The 12,257-nt window shown below is 49.1% G+C and overlaps 3 protein-coding genes across 3 annotated transcripts; 1 reads left to right on the top strand and 2 right to left on the bottom strand.

The window, feature by feature from the left end:
* The first annotated feature begins 261 nt into the window (after window positions 1–261).
* On the top strand, window positions 262–974 carry LOC119550607 (leucine-rich repeat extensin-like protein 5). The gene has a single exon (XM_037859430.1). It carries the CDS (start codon window positions 292–294, stop codon window positions 886–888), a length of 597 nt encoding a protein of 198 aa, XP_037715358.1. The 5' UTR covers window positions 262–291; the 3' UTR covers window positions 889–974.
* A 544-nt stretch (window positions 975–1,518) lies between these two features.
* Window positions 1,519–2,199, bottom strand: LOC119551309. The gene is made up of 4 exons (XM_037860603.1): window positions 2,024–2,199; window positions 1,886–1,971; window positions 1,692–1,824; window positions 1,519–1,636 (listed from the first exon to the last, which is right to left on the bottom strand). Exons 1-4 carry the CDS (start codon window positions 2,130–2,132, stop codon window positions 1,575–1,577), a joined length of 390 nt encoding a protein of 129 aa, XP_037716531.1. The 5' UTR covers window positions 2,133–2,199; the 3' UTR covers window positions 1,519–1,574.
* A 384-nt stretch (window positions 2,200–2,583) lies between these two features.
* On the bottom strand, window positions 2,584–11,392 carry LOC119549113 (nucleoprotein TPR). Its single transcript, XM_037856866.1, has 5 exons — window positions 11,107–11,392; window positions 4,161–10,299; window positions 3,778–4,106; window positions 3,586–3,719; window positions 2,584–3,128 (listed from the first exon to the last, which is right to left on the bottom strand). Exons 1-5 carry the CDS (start codon window positions 11,255–11,257, stop codon window positions 2,838–2,840), a joined length of 7,044 nt encoding a protein of 2,347 aa, XP_037712794.1. The 5' UTR covers window positions 11,258–11,392; the 3' UTR covers window positions 2,584–2,837.
* Between the last annotated feature and the right edge of the window lie 865 nt (window positions 11,393–12,257).

The raw sequence follows: 12,257 nt of genomic DNA, 5'->3' as shown, positions 1-12,257 counted from the left end.
TTTGGTTTCGTTTTCATCATCCGAATCCCCGAGTTCGAATCCGAATCGGAAACGGAATCCAAGTCCACTGGGTATCGAAAACGAAATGGGCCCAATGCGTTGGCTCATTTGTATGCATCGCGGATTGCAGGCGGGGATTGAAGAGCTCCGCGTAACGCGATTGGGAAGCCATCGGAAATATTATGCAAAGGCGGGGGTTATACAAATGTCTGGGGCGGTGGATTCATATAAAATGCTCGATTGACCTGCAGCAGTAGCTTCATTCGCAGTCGAACCATCAGCAAGATCAGCATGCAGTCCCAGTGTATCCTCCTCCTCTTGGCCACCAGTCTGGCCCTTTGCTTGGCCCGTCCGGAACCGCCAAGATCCCGCTATGGACCACCTCCGCCGCCAGCTCCCCAAAAGGAATACGGTCCCCCGGCTCCGGCTGCCCAACCGTTACCAGTTTACGGACCACCGGCCGCCTTCTACGGACCACCAGCCGCCTCGGAGGCGCTCGTGACCAAGAACGTGTACGTCCATGTGCCGCCAGAGGAGCCGGAATTCTACCCGGCCTCTTCGCCCATCCAAACCGCGGTGCCCAAGAAGCACTACAAGATCATCTTCATCAAGGCGCCCAACCCACCGACTCCAGTGCGCCAGGTGCTCCCGCCTCCGGTGCAGGATGAGCACAAGACCCTGGTCTACGTGCTGGTGAAGAAGCCCGAGGAGCAGCAGCCCCTCATCCTGCCCGCTCCCGAGCCCACGGAGCCCAGCAAGCCGGAGGTGTACTTCATTAAGTACAAGCAGCAGCAGGCCAAGCCGGCCACCCAGTACGGCCCACCGCCCGCCGCCCCCTCGGAGGAGTACGGAGCACCACCTGCCCCCCGCACCGTCGAGCAGTTCTAGTTTGTAGTGTCGCCTAGGTCCACAGCCCATGAATGTAAATATTATTTATGATCGCTGCCATTAAAGAGAGTTTAGAGAATGCGAAATCAACCGGATCTTGAATTCTTGGGGGATTTTCAGACTGTAATGTATGGTATATTACTTATTCATTGAAGGTATTGGAGTACTTCAGTATTATAAGTAATTGTCATGGTAAGGTTCGCTGCCGATCCTTATATCTTAATATATGAACATCAATCAATGCATCTTAGCAAAATGACGGGGATACTTAACTCTGTACAAAATGAGCTCAGCACTCAATATTTGTTTTATTTATCAGAGAGCACTTATTGAATACAAATGAGGTTTTACTTTTATGATAAACGCACGTTGTGCCCACACAAGAGATCGGATATCGATAATTGGGAAAAAATGAAAGTTATAATATTTATTTGTGCTAAGATCATTTCAAGTACAATTGTATTCGGAGAGAATATTTATTGTATTTTTAAACCTGTATATTTTTTATATTAAACATTCCAATTTCCATAAAAGTTTAAAATTTCCAGTTTTGGCGGGGTGAGAAATAAATCCGTGGGAAGATTTCAGTGCATTGTTTTTATACATTTAAGTTAAGATTTTTGTATCATAACTCAGATCTAAACAAGTATTTTTTACAATATAAAAGTAAGCACAAATATATAAACTCAGGTGTCCTTCAACAGATCGTAGTAGGAGAAGACCACCAGCCAAAAGTATAGACCAAGAACTGCAAACGGAGTTAGGCAAGCAAACAGTATCTAGAAAAATAGGATGTGTCTTACGAGATTGGAGAACATCGAAGACAAGATATTCATTGACGAAGCCTTCCGTGGCCACAAACACGCCCTCGGCAACCAAAATAAGGAAGCGGAGGCAGGAAACCGAGAGGTAGGGCAACAGAAAGTACCTTACCCCCTAAAATGGTAAAATATATTTATACTTATACTTTATTATAAAGTCCAATAAAGAAGCTCACCAGCACGGCTCCAAGAAGAAGGAATATGCAGCAGATTACGTAGATACCGCTCACCACGAGGGACAAAAATCCCAGGATGCTGTCGCCTTATAAAAAAGTTATTGGCATTTTCTATTCATAAGGGGCAGACCCACTTACGATCCACAAAAAAACGATCCAACCCGCGGATGAGCACCTCCACGATGGCTATCAGGATGCAGAAGCACTTCAGCTCTATGCAGCAACAGCAATTCTCCGAATAGATCATTTTTGGTTCGGTGGGATTTCTAAAGCAGTCTCAGATGTTCCCCGCCTGGCCAACTGACTTACAACAGCAGGTAATTATGTTTAGGGCGTCAATTCTGATCACGTACCAGGTTCCACTGTGGTCTGCATAATTAATGGGTTTTGTGTGGCTCAATCCAATTAAGGTCATTGTCATCAAATTGCAGTGCAAGATTATCAGTGGGTGGCCTACATTTACGCTAGAACTAGTATATTTGACAACAGAGCCGGATTTTTTTTATCTAACTGATGGAATTAATAATTATGTTTCAAGCTTTAATAAAAAAATTATCATTAAATAAATATTTGAAAAGGAAATACTTAAAAAATCGAAGTTTTAAAGAATTGCAGAATTTAAACCATCATATTCTGTTAGTCACGAAATGCAATTTTGTAATCCTAGCCCCCTTTCCCAGGATAGGTGAATCGAATGGTGACCATTACATATATGTTTATTCAGAAGTCTATAGCTAAATGAATGTACAAGAACCGAAGCTCTTTGCGCCTTGACAGCTGCAGTATATCAAGACATGCAAAACGGGAGAATGTTGAGTAATAAACTTAGCTGTGGGTCGACTTAGACTAATAATAATTAAATGCGAGGAGACTTATTTCTAGCCCAGTAAACGCAATGATTATAGTCAGCCTACAGCGGACTTTCGTCTGCGGGTCCGCCGATATCCTCGCCCTAGGGGAAACGACCGCCGCTGTTGAAGTTGTTTGGGGACGGACGACGGATAGGACGGCGGCTGCGGGCCCGTTGCGCGAAACGATTATTGGCTGGCGGCATCTGGTCCCGCTGCATATTTCCCGGCGACGTTTCGCGCTGCCAGACGATGCGTTGTGGCCGGTTTTGGTTGTTGGGGCTGCCTCCGCGCATCATTGCGCGTCCTCCGCGTCGCGTGGGCACCGCGCTGCGTAGCGTGCGAAAACGCGTGTTCTCCGACGGCGAGGTGGCCTCCGCTTCGCGACCCTCCTCCTTGAAATACAGGAAAAGCGATCGAGTTAGTATTCAGTCGAAGCTGACTAGGGTCTAGGTCTTAGATCTTACACGGGATTGTATACTGATATCAAATTTATGTTATGAACAAGATATATAGAAATTGTTGCAGTAAATATAGGCTTCATTAGCGGTTGAGAAATAAATACTCAAAATATTTTTATAACAGTTTACCTTGTTTAAAACAAATAAATTGACTTTTATAAATGCAAATCAAATGTAATTAGTTAGTAAATGTATATTTTACAAAGAAAAATCAGTCAATGGTCACTCAAGCTAACAAATCAAGTAGTCAGTTTTAAACAAAAATATCTTGAACCATAATCTGGGAATGGCATTCTTTTCAATGCTAGGTCTCATTCGGACCAACCTGCTTTCCTCCACCGGTAACTAGCCACCAGAGAAAGTGCTATTCTTGACAAGAACGCGTCCTTACCTCAACACCCACCGCCTGCTTCTCACCCTCGGAGGAGACGCCGTCGGCGCCCTCGCTGTCCTCGGTGGGGTTGCCCTCGTCAAGATTGGCCTGGTTATGTGACACCTCCGACTGACTGGTGCCCACATTAGGATCTGCATGGGTGCTCTGGTTAGTTGCTCGCTCTTTAAACGTGTTTCTTTTCCAACTTACTATCATTTCCCAGTGGCTGAGAGTCTTCTCCTTGGCCCGAAGCCATTGTCTCCTCGGCAAAAGCCTCATCCGCCTCGCTGGCGTTTTCTGCTCCTCCAGCGTGATCACCCTCGTCAGCAGCTTTGTTGGCGTCGCTTCCACTGCTCTCTCCTGCCTCGCCCTGCTTTTGTGGGGAACTGGCGGTGGCAGCTCCCTCATCGCTGGGCCCTGCGCTTTCACGCGGAGCACCCTCGGCCACCTCGCCGGTGCCATCGACTTCGGCGGTCTCCAAGCGGGCTGGCTGCTCACTAAAGTTCGACACTTGGGGTGAGCTGACAATCTCCACCGAGCTGTTGGGATGTGTTCAATTAGTTCCGCTCATCGAATAAAAATTCTCTACCCACCTTTCGTTGCGTCGCGCAGCTGCTGTGGACGTTGAGGCAGCCGCCTGCTTCCAGTTGGAGGCCTCAGCCTGCGGCAGGGTCACCGGATTCGACGACTCTCCACTGCCACTGGTTATGGCCTGGCTCTGGTTGTTCTCCTGAGCAGAAGCGGATGCGGTCGCGACTGCCTGACTGTCCAGCGATTGGCTCTCCTCCTGCGCCTGCATGTGCTGCTCCGGCACCTCTTCGATGTCCACCTCGTTGTTATCCTGGGCATCCACAGCAATGTCATTGTCATCGTCGGCACCCTCGTTGTCGTCCATCTCGTTATCCTGCTCATAAGAATCCTCATAGCCCTCCTGCTCGGCTTCGCCTCCATCAATGGGGCCATCGTCGGCATCAGCCAGAACGTCCTCCTCGTCGTCCGAGTCAACCACTTGAATGTCATCCTCCTGATCGCGCTGCGAGGAGGTTGGCATCTGATCAACATCCATTCCGGAATCGCCTATGTGTCCGGCGGACAGTTCTCCACTGTGCGTGGGACCGCGAAGTCTTTTCGTCATCTTTGGCATTTTCTCGGGAAGGCCCTCCTCGTTGGTGGTGGAGGAGTCACCCTCTACATCCCGTGGACGCTTGATGCCCTGGGATGAGCAGCCGGCCTGGGTGGTTGTCACATTGCTGCTGGACGGCGTGTGCCTGCTGTGGCTACTCACCACCGTGGATGAGCTGCTGCTGCTGCCCGAAGTGCTGGGCTGCTGACTCTGATTGCCGCCGTCCTGGACACTGGGAGCTGTGGCATTCGGAGCCGACGTGGAACTCGATGAAGAGGATCCTTCCACGCGCGGTGACACAAGGGCCACCACTTGCTGCTGGGCTCCGCCTACGAACAGCTGTGAATCGTTCTGCTGTGGATGTTGAATGCTCTCCGCCTCCTGGGAACTTTCGGCCGCGGATGAGGCGCCCATTGGTGGAATAGCAGCCACGGCCACAGACGCAGAGCTGGTAGATGGCATGTAGTCCGTATGCGAGGACGTGGGCGAGGAGGACGCCATCGATTCCAAAGCCGCGCTTCCAGTGGTGTGCACCTGTTGCTGTGGTGGCACCAAAGCGGTTTGGGCCACCGCCGAGCTGCCTCCGCTGGCCGAAGCTGATGTGGTGGAAGTGGATGAAGACGAGGATGACGAAGAGGTGGACGTACTAGATCCCGCCGGGGGCTGTTGGCTGGTAGGCAAAATGGCGGCCGTGCGGCTGTTCTGCACCGATATCGGTCGGATGCTGGCCAAAGGAGTCTCGCCTCCACGCCAGGGAGTCACGGTGGCCGATTGTTGCACTGTGGCTGATCCTGACATGGGTTTGACGTTGGCAGTGCGCGGAGAGCTCTCCGAGATATTGCCTTTTTCGGCCACGGAGCTGGTCGACGGTTTGGTGGACTGCTGGGATCCCAGCTGACGGGTGAGCTGGTTAATTCTCATGTGCAGCGATTCGTTCTCACGGGTGAGTCGCTGATTTACATCCTTGTTGGCGGCTATGTGCTCCTGCAGTTCCTTCTCCAGACGAGCGATTGTCTCGTCGTAGGAGGACTTGGTGCCGGCAAAGGTGGTCTCCTGGTTGGCCAAATCAGTACGAGCCACAGTAAGGTCCACAACAAGTTTGTCCAACTTGGCCTTGTATTCCTGACGCACGGTACTGGCATCCGTTTCTGGCTCTGTGCGTTTCTTTAGCTCCTCGCATTCTTTGGTAACCTTTTCATACTGTTCTTTCAATGTTCGGTGTTGGTTATTGATCTCTTCAAGCTCGCTGCGAACCTTCTCCAATTCCGCAACTGACTCGGCTCCTCCGGCTTGGGCTTGAAGTCCCATATAGAAGTCTTTGTAGCGCTTGGCCAGTTTGCGTAGCTGCAGCTCCTTTGTGTCCTTGTCCGCTATGGTCTTGTCCTTCGTCTCCAACTCCTCGTTGGCCTTCAGCAGCTCTTCCTCCTTTTGCAGCAGACGGTTCTTCAGCTCCATAATGTCCTGCGTCTGCCGAGTGTTGTTCTGCTTTAGGTTGGTGAATTCATCGACCTGCTTTTTGCGAGCATCGTCCAGTTGTTGCAGGTGTCTGTTGAGCGACGGGATCTCTGTGTCCATGCGCTGCTTCAGCAAGGTCAGCTCATCTACTTGCTTTTTGTTCAGCTCTTTCTCGGCTGTAAGCAACTTAGCCAGGTGCTCGCGCTCAGATTGCAGACGCTTGAACTCCTCCGGATTGCGGTTGCTCTTCTCCACGAGAGCATTGGCACGCTGCCGCCACTTGATGGCCTCTGTGCGCAGCGAGGTGTTCTCCACATTAATCTCCTCGATCTTCGAAGCCAGCTCCTTGTTGCTGCATTGGAGCGGGAACAGTTCCTTCTCCACACTGCTGATGCGCTCGTTAAGTTCGGCGACGCGAAGAGTCAAAGCATTGCGCTCCTCCCGCAGAATGCGATTACTGTCAGTAATGGCGTTAAGGGTTTCGATCTTGCGCAGCACCTCCTCGTGCTTATTAGCCGACACCACGTCCGTTTGGCTCTTGGCGCGCTCTTGGTTCAAATAGCCGTTTAGTTCATCGACCTTCTTCTGTTGAATGGTGTGTTCCGACATCAAACGGGCATTTTCGGCCTTGAGAATGTCCAGCCTGGCGGCAAAAAGATCCTTCTCCCTGCGCAAGAACTTAATGATCTTCAGAAGCTGTTCGTTGTTCCTTCCCTCCTCGCCAATGGCCTGTCCAGAGACATTCAGGCTCTGATCTGCATCCATTACAGAGTCATTTAAAGAAGTGTTCGGGTTTTGGCTTTGATTGGAGAGAACTGCCAGCTTGGTGGTCAGTGCTTCGATTTGATCATGTAAACTGGCGGTCAGGGCATGCAAATCGTTGACACGCTGCTCTGACTCCTCCTTCTCCTTGTCCAACAGCTTCTGAGCCTCGGCATTAGAGCGAAGGAGTTCGTCGTAGGCCGCTTGCAGAGATTCGCGACCAGACTTCAATTGATTCAGCTCATCATTGGCTTTAAAGAATTCCGCCTTGTAACGAGTTAGCTCCTGGATGTCAGCAGAATGCTGAATCATTCCGTTGGCGTACTTCACCTCCACAGCACTGAGGGATTCAGCCAAAGAGGTGTTTTCGCTACGCAGCGTTCGAATGGTGCGATTAGCATCCGTGAGCTTCTCCAACACACTCTTCAGCTCCTCTTGGGCCGACTTTAACTGACCCGACTGGTTGACTGTCTTGCTCTGCTCGGTAACATTCGACAGCATCGCCTCCGCCTCCAAATCGGATATTCGGGTCTTTAGCTCGGCTTCAGAACTTTGGAGCTTCTTGATTTCCTCCTCCTGTTTGGCAACCAATTCGCTATGCAGATCATGTAGACGCTTGATCTCAGCCTCGGCAGTCTGGGACATCTTGTAGAATTGCTCGCCATGCTCGCGGGCCTTTGCTAGCTCCTTGGTGAGCGATTGGATCTCCACCGTGGCCTGGTCCAGCTTAAGCTCAAACTCCCGGGCTCGCTTATTGGCTGCCGCGATGGGATTTTCGTTGAGAGAAGGCGTAAGGCTGTTCTGTAGCTTTTTGCTCAAGTCATTGACCTGGTTCACCTTCTGAGTCAGCTCTTCGCGGACGACAGTAAGCTCCGCCTGCCACTTCTCAGCCATCTGCTTCTCCTCCTCCTTCAGCTTAATGGCCGTTTCCGCCTGTCGCTTAAATTCATTAATTGATTCCCGGAACTTCTCCTCCTCCTCCTGGAAATGTCGTCGCTGGGCCGACAGCTCCCGCACTGTTTCATCCAAACGCTGTTCCAAGCGCTGGCGTCCCTCCATCTCGGACCGCTCCAGGTTGGTCTTGATGAACTCCAGACTGTTCAAGAGCAGCGACTGGCTCTTCTGTTCGCGAAGATAGTTCTCCTTCTCGATCTGCAGTCGGGAAGAGGTGTCCTTCAGGATGCGATTTTCCTGGCGCAGGCTGTGGGCCTCCGATTCGGCCGCAGCATGCTTACGGTGGGCGGCCATTACTTCGTCCTTGAGCATGTGCACTGTTTGCTCGTGCTTGACTATAGTCTTCTCGTAATTCTTGGTGCGCTCCTCCAGAGTGGATACCTCATCCCTGTAAGTGCCCAATTGTTCGGTCAGCATTTTGATCTGTCCCTTTTGGAACAAAGTGTCGTTCATGAGCTTGCAGTTACTACTGGTCAGCTCCCGGACCTCCTTGCGCATGGAGTCGAACTGCTCCTGGGCCAAGGCGTCGTTCTTGCGTTTCTCGCTGGTGTAGTAGTCGTAGTTCTCCTTCAGAGCTGCATACTTCTTGACTTCTTCTTCCAGCTGCTGCTCCAGCTGACGCACCCTTCTCTCCAGTTTGCTGTTCTCCTCCGCCTTGGCGGCCGACTGCGTTGAAGTCTCGAGCACAGAGTCGTTAAGCTCCAAATTTGAGTCGTCCAGATCCACAGTCCTCTGACCCAGCTTCTTCTGAGCCGCAAAATAGAACTTCTTGTAGCGTTCGCATTTAGAAAGCAATGTGGTGACTGTGTTGTTCTTTTGCGCCAAGATCTCCTCCATTTCGGCAAAACGCGCATTAAGCTTGCTTATCTGTTTTTCAGACTGCTCCAGCAAGAGTTTGTCCTGGTTCTTTTCACTCGCCTCCAACATTTCCGCAAGATCGCGGGACATATTCAGCAGATGAGAGTTTCTTTCGACCAATTCCTGTATGGAACTGAAGGTTACCAAATTATCGTTGATAACACTTTCGCTAGTGATCGACTGGCGAGGTTCTTGGTTACGAATGAGTGGCACTCCGGCCCTTAAGCAGTTCAATTCGTCTAGCAGCATGCATACCTGCCGGCTGAGATCGCTGTGCGTCTGCTTTAGCTTCTTGTTCTCCTTCTGACTGTGTATAAGGTTGAACTGAGTCCTCTCCAGCTCGTGTTCCATGGTGATCTTTCGCTCGGCCAACTCTTCGTGCTCCTCCAAGAGCCGGTTGTGAGCCTCCTTTAGCTTGTGGTAGTCGGAGTTCTGTTTCTCAAACAGTGGAGCATTCTCGCTGATCTCCGCCATGATGGACTTAACCTGGAGCTTCATCTGTTCGATTTCGCGGTTGCGCGCCTCTAGTTCTTCGCTGCTCCTGGCGTACATGGAGTACAGTTCGGTGAGCGAGAGATCGGAGCGCATGAGGCGACTGGTCACCGCTGCACTAGGTGCTAGCTTACAGATAGCGCTTTCTAGGGTGCTCTCCTGTGCCTCCTTTAGCAATTCGTTGGCACCGGCCAACTCCCGCTGCATATTCTCAATCTTTTTGTTTTGCTCCTCCAGCTCAGCGGCGTGGTCCTGCTTAAGGGTAGTCATTTGCGCCTCTAACTGGACAGCTTGCTCCTCGCTCTCCTCCAGCATGCGTTTCATGTCGGCGATGCCTTGCAGGAGTTCTTCCCGCTGGGCCAGATGGTCGGCCTCGGTGTTTTTGAAGATATTGAAAAGCTTCTCCTTGGCTTCGAGCTCCTTCTTCAACCTCTCCACGTACTCCTCTGTAGCCTGGTTTTGCTTGTAGGTCACGTCGTTCTGGGCCTCTACCTTACGGTGTAACTCTTCGATGGTCTTTACCGCCTGTCCATACTGTTTTTGGACCAGCTTCAGGGCATCGGTCTTCTCTTTGAGCCGACTCTCCAACTGCATGGCGTTCAGTGAGTGCTCCCGCCTTATGTTCTGCAGCTCGGCTTGGTTTCTGTTGAGGTCTCCGCTCAGAAGCTGGATCTCTTGCTGCAGCATATGGCGCTCGCTCTCCATGCGGCTCTCCTTGAGCTCCAGGGCCACCTCCTTGCTCTGAATCTCGTCCACGCGGGCGATGGCCTCGCACTTGGCGGTAATGGCGCTACTTAGCTGCTGCTGATAGGTGTGCAGATCCTGCTTCAATCGCTCCAGCTCTGCCTGCTGGCGCTCGATGACCTTCATCAGCGAGTCTCGCTCCTCGACGGCTGCGGTCTTCTCCTTGCGCAACTGGCACACAGTCTGCTCGCAGCTGGCGACCGTGTCAATCAGCTGGACCCGTTCCGCGGTCACTTGGTCCAGCTGAGAGCGAAGCTCGTTGACGTTCAGCTCAAAGTTGTTGAATTTCGCCAGGTAGTCCTCCATTTTGTTCTCCAGCTCTTCACTCTTTTTCTCAGCTTCAGCTATAGGAAGGGAAAATTATTATTGATCACTTCGACTGGGTATTAATTAGGGAAGGGACATGGGCTTTGGGTTGAACTAATTTTATTGATAGCTTAATTTATTTGAATTGTGTATAATTTAAAGTCTTTCGGGCTCGTTAAATTTAAAGAAACTTACAAGTTTGTCTCTAGAGTGTTTTTATTAAATTGAAAAATGGGTACCTGTACCCTCTTTTTAGTAACGTGTCAAGGATTTGAACGAAATCGCTTTAAGAAATCGTTTGACTTGCAAAATGATTTCTTCTTGAAAGCAGATGTCAAGCTTAAAATATCTTTTAAAATGCCAAAAAAGGATTTGTCTATATTTGGGCTAACTCTAAAACCGTTGAAAAAGGTTTCATATCGGAGGAGGCCACGAAACCTCTAGGATTCAAATATTGCTGCGATTCAAATGTTTTGGTGGGAAAAAGGGGCAGGCCAGTGTTACCACACCGTCTGCTGGTAAAAGTGAGCCAGAAATAAGATACATATGTGCAGCAGCCATTGTTTAAAGAGCAAGAAGCCGGAATTTCAAAGAAAATGTACTGGGGCAGCCATGGAAGCGATTGAGAAGAGATCGACGAACATACACATGTTTTATATAAAGTAAGTTTGGACTGTAGGACCTGCAATGGCTTCGTTTGCCAGCAGATACAACTTCTCCAAAAGGAGCCGGCAAGCCAAGAAAATTTGGAGTCCCAAGGGCACACACTTATGTACATACTTGCACAGTTCAAATTAATGTACGACTTAAGGCGGACTATACTTATGATTATTTAACAAACTCACCCAACCGATTGGCGGCCGCTCGCTCCTTGCAGTACTCATCCGAAAAATTTTTCATGTACGCCGACAATTTCTTCTGGACATCTTCCGGCACGAGTTTCAGCTCGTCGGGCTGAAGTATTTGGTTCAGAGTCTGTGGACCGCTGAGATCCATGTTCGCAGTTGATTCTTGACAAGCAGTGGTGAAAGTTGAGTGGAGCGGTGCGAACAATACAAACTATGCTGATTTTTTTAGCGAAATTTGCAATTTGGTAAGACGCGAACTTGCATTCAGCCTAGAGGTGGAGAAACATCGATGGAAACATCGATGCATCGATGTTTTAAATTTTTTATTAGATACATCGATGTTTTCTGGAGACAATCGATGGTTTTGTCACATCACCAAATTTAGAGAAACGGTGCGTAATCGACATGTCATCGATATTTTTTCATCTGATTCCCGGCGGATGCTCTCTCGCTCACGCTCTCTCTTTTCGAAGAGCAAGTGCAGAAATCTTTTACCTCGCTTTTTGACACTTACGTTTGCTTACGCGAAAACGTTATGACCGTAGTGATGGAACTATCGATGGTTCTTACGTTGTTGCTATCTCCCTTTTTTACTGACACTTACGGTTGCTTACGTTTGCTTACGCGAAAAACGGAATGACCATGAACACTATCTATATATCATATAGATAGTGGGTTCTGCTCGTGGGAAGGTTCCATGAGCAGCATTCACTATCCCCAAAGGAAATATACTTTTCATGCAACAATTGTTCTCCGTCACAGTGAAAATTTCCATATTCACTAAGAAAATGTATTAAAATAAATTGCAACCAGTAGTTGTTGACAGTTATCCATTTTCACCAAGGAAACATGTTAAAAATAAGTCATATAAACTGTTTAAATTATATCAAGTAATTAAACGCCTACTTTCGATAAAGATAAGTAATAAGGTTTAATATGCTAACTTATGTGGCATCCAAAAAAATGTATGAAATAAGAATAAAACAAATTGGACTGTTTACTTCAAAATGTTTTTAGATCAGTCACTAACCCAATGGAATTTAATTATATTATTCCTTTAAGAATAGTACTTTACGTTGTGCAACCGTATCATCGTGTTATTATTTCAAACGAAATCTTACTAGGAGGATAAATTAAATATACAAATA

This window comes from Drosophila subpulchrella, chromosome 2R (assembly GCF_014743375.2).
Source record: "Drosophila subpulchrella strain 33 F10 #4 breed RU33 chromosome 2R, RU_Dsub_v1.1 Primary Assembly, whole genome shotgun sequence".
NCBI classification, from domain to species: domain Eukaryota; kingdom Metazoa; phylum Arthropoda; class Insecta; order Diptera; family Drosophilidae; genus Drosophila; species Drosophila subpulchrella.
The sequence above is the reverse complement of the archived record's forward strand: the minus strand, read 5'-3'. Positions and strand labels throughout refer to the sequence as shown.

Coding starts and splice junctions, on each gene's coding strand:
- LOC119550607 (XM_037859430.1), top strand. CDS start 292: ATGCAGTCCCAGTGTATCCTCCTCCTCTTGGCCACCAGTCTGGCCCTT.
- LOC119549113 (XM_037856866.1), bottom strand. CDS start 11,257: ATGGATCTCAGCGGTCCACAGACTCTGAACCAAATACTTCAGCCCGAC. Junction 10,300..11,106: donor AGCGGCCGCCAATCGGTTGG/GTGAGTTTGTTA, acceptor CCCTTCCTATAG/CTGAAGCTGAGAAAAAGAGT. Junction 3,129..3,585: donor AGCAGGCGGTGGGTGTTGAG/GTAAGGACGCGT, acceptor CTGTATTTCAAG/GAGGAGGGTCGCGAAGCGGA.
- LOC119551309 (XM_037860603.1), bottom strand. CDS start 2,132: ATGATCTATTCGGAGAATTGCTGTTGCTGCATAGAGCTGAAGTGCTTC. Junction 1,972..2,023: donor GGATCGTTTTTTTGTGGATC/GTAAGTGGGTCT, acceptor CTTTTTTATAAG/GCGACAGCATCCTGGGATTT. Junction 1,637..1,691: donor CTTCGATGTTCTCCAATCTC/GTAAGACACATC, acceptor CTCCGTTTGCAG/TTCTTGGTCTATACTTTTGG.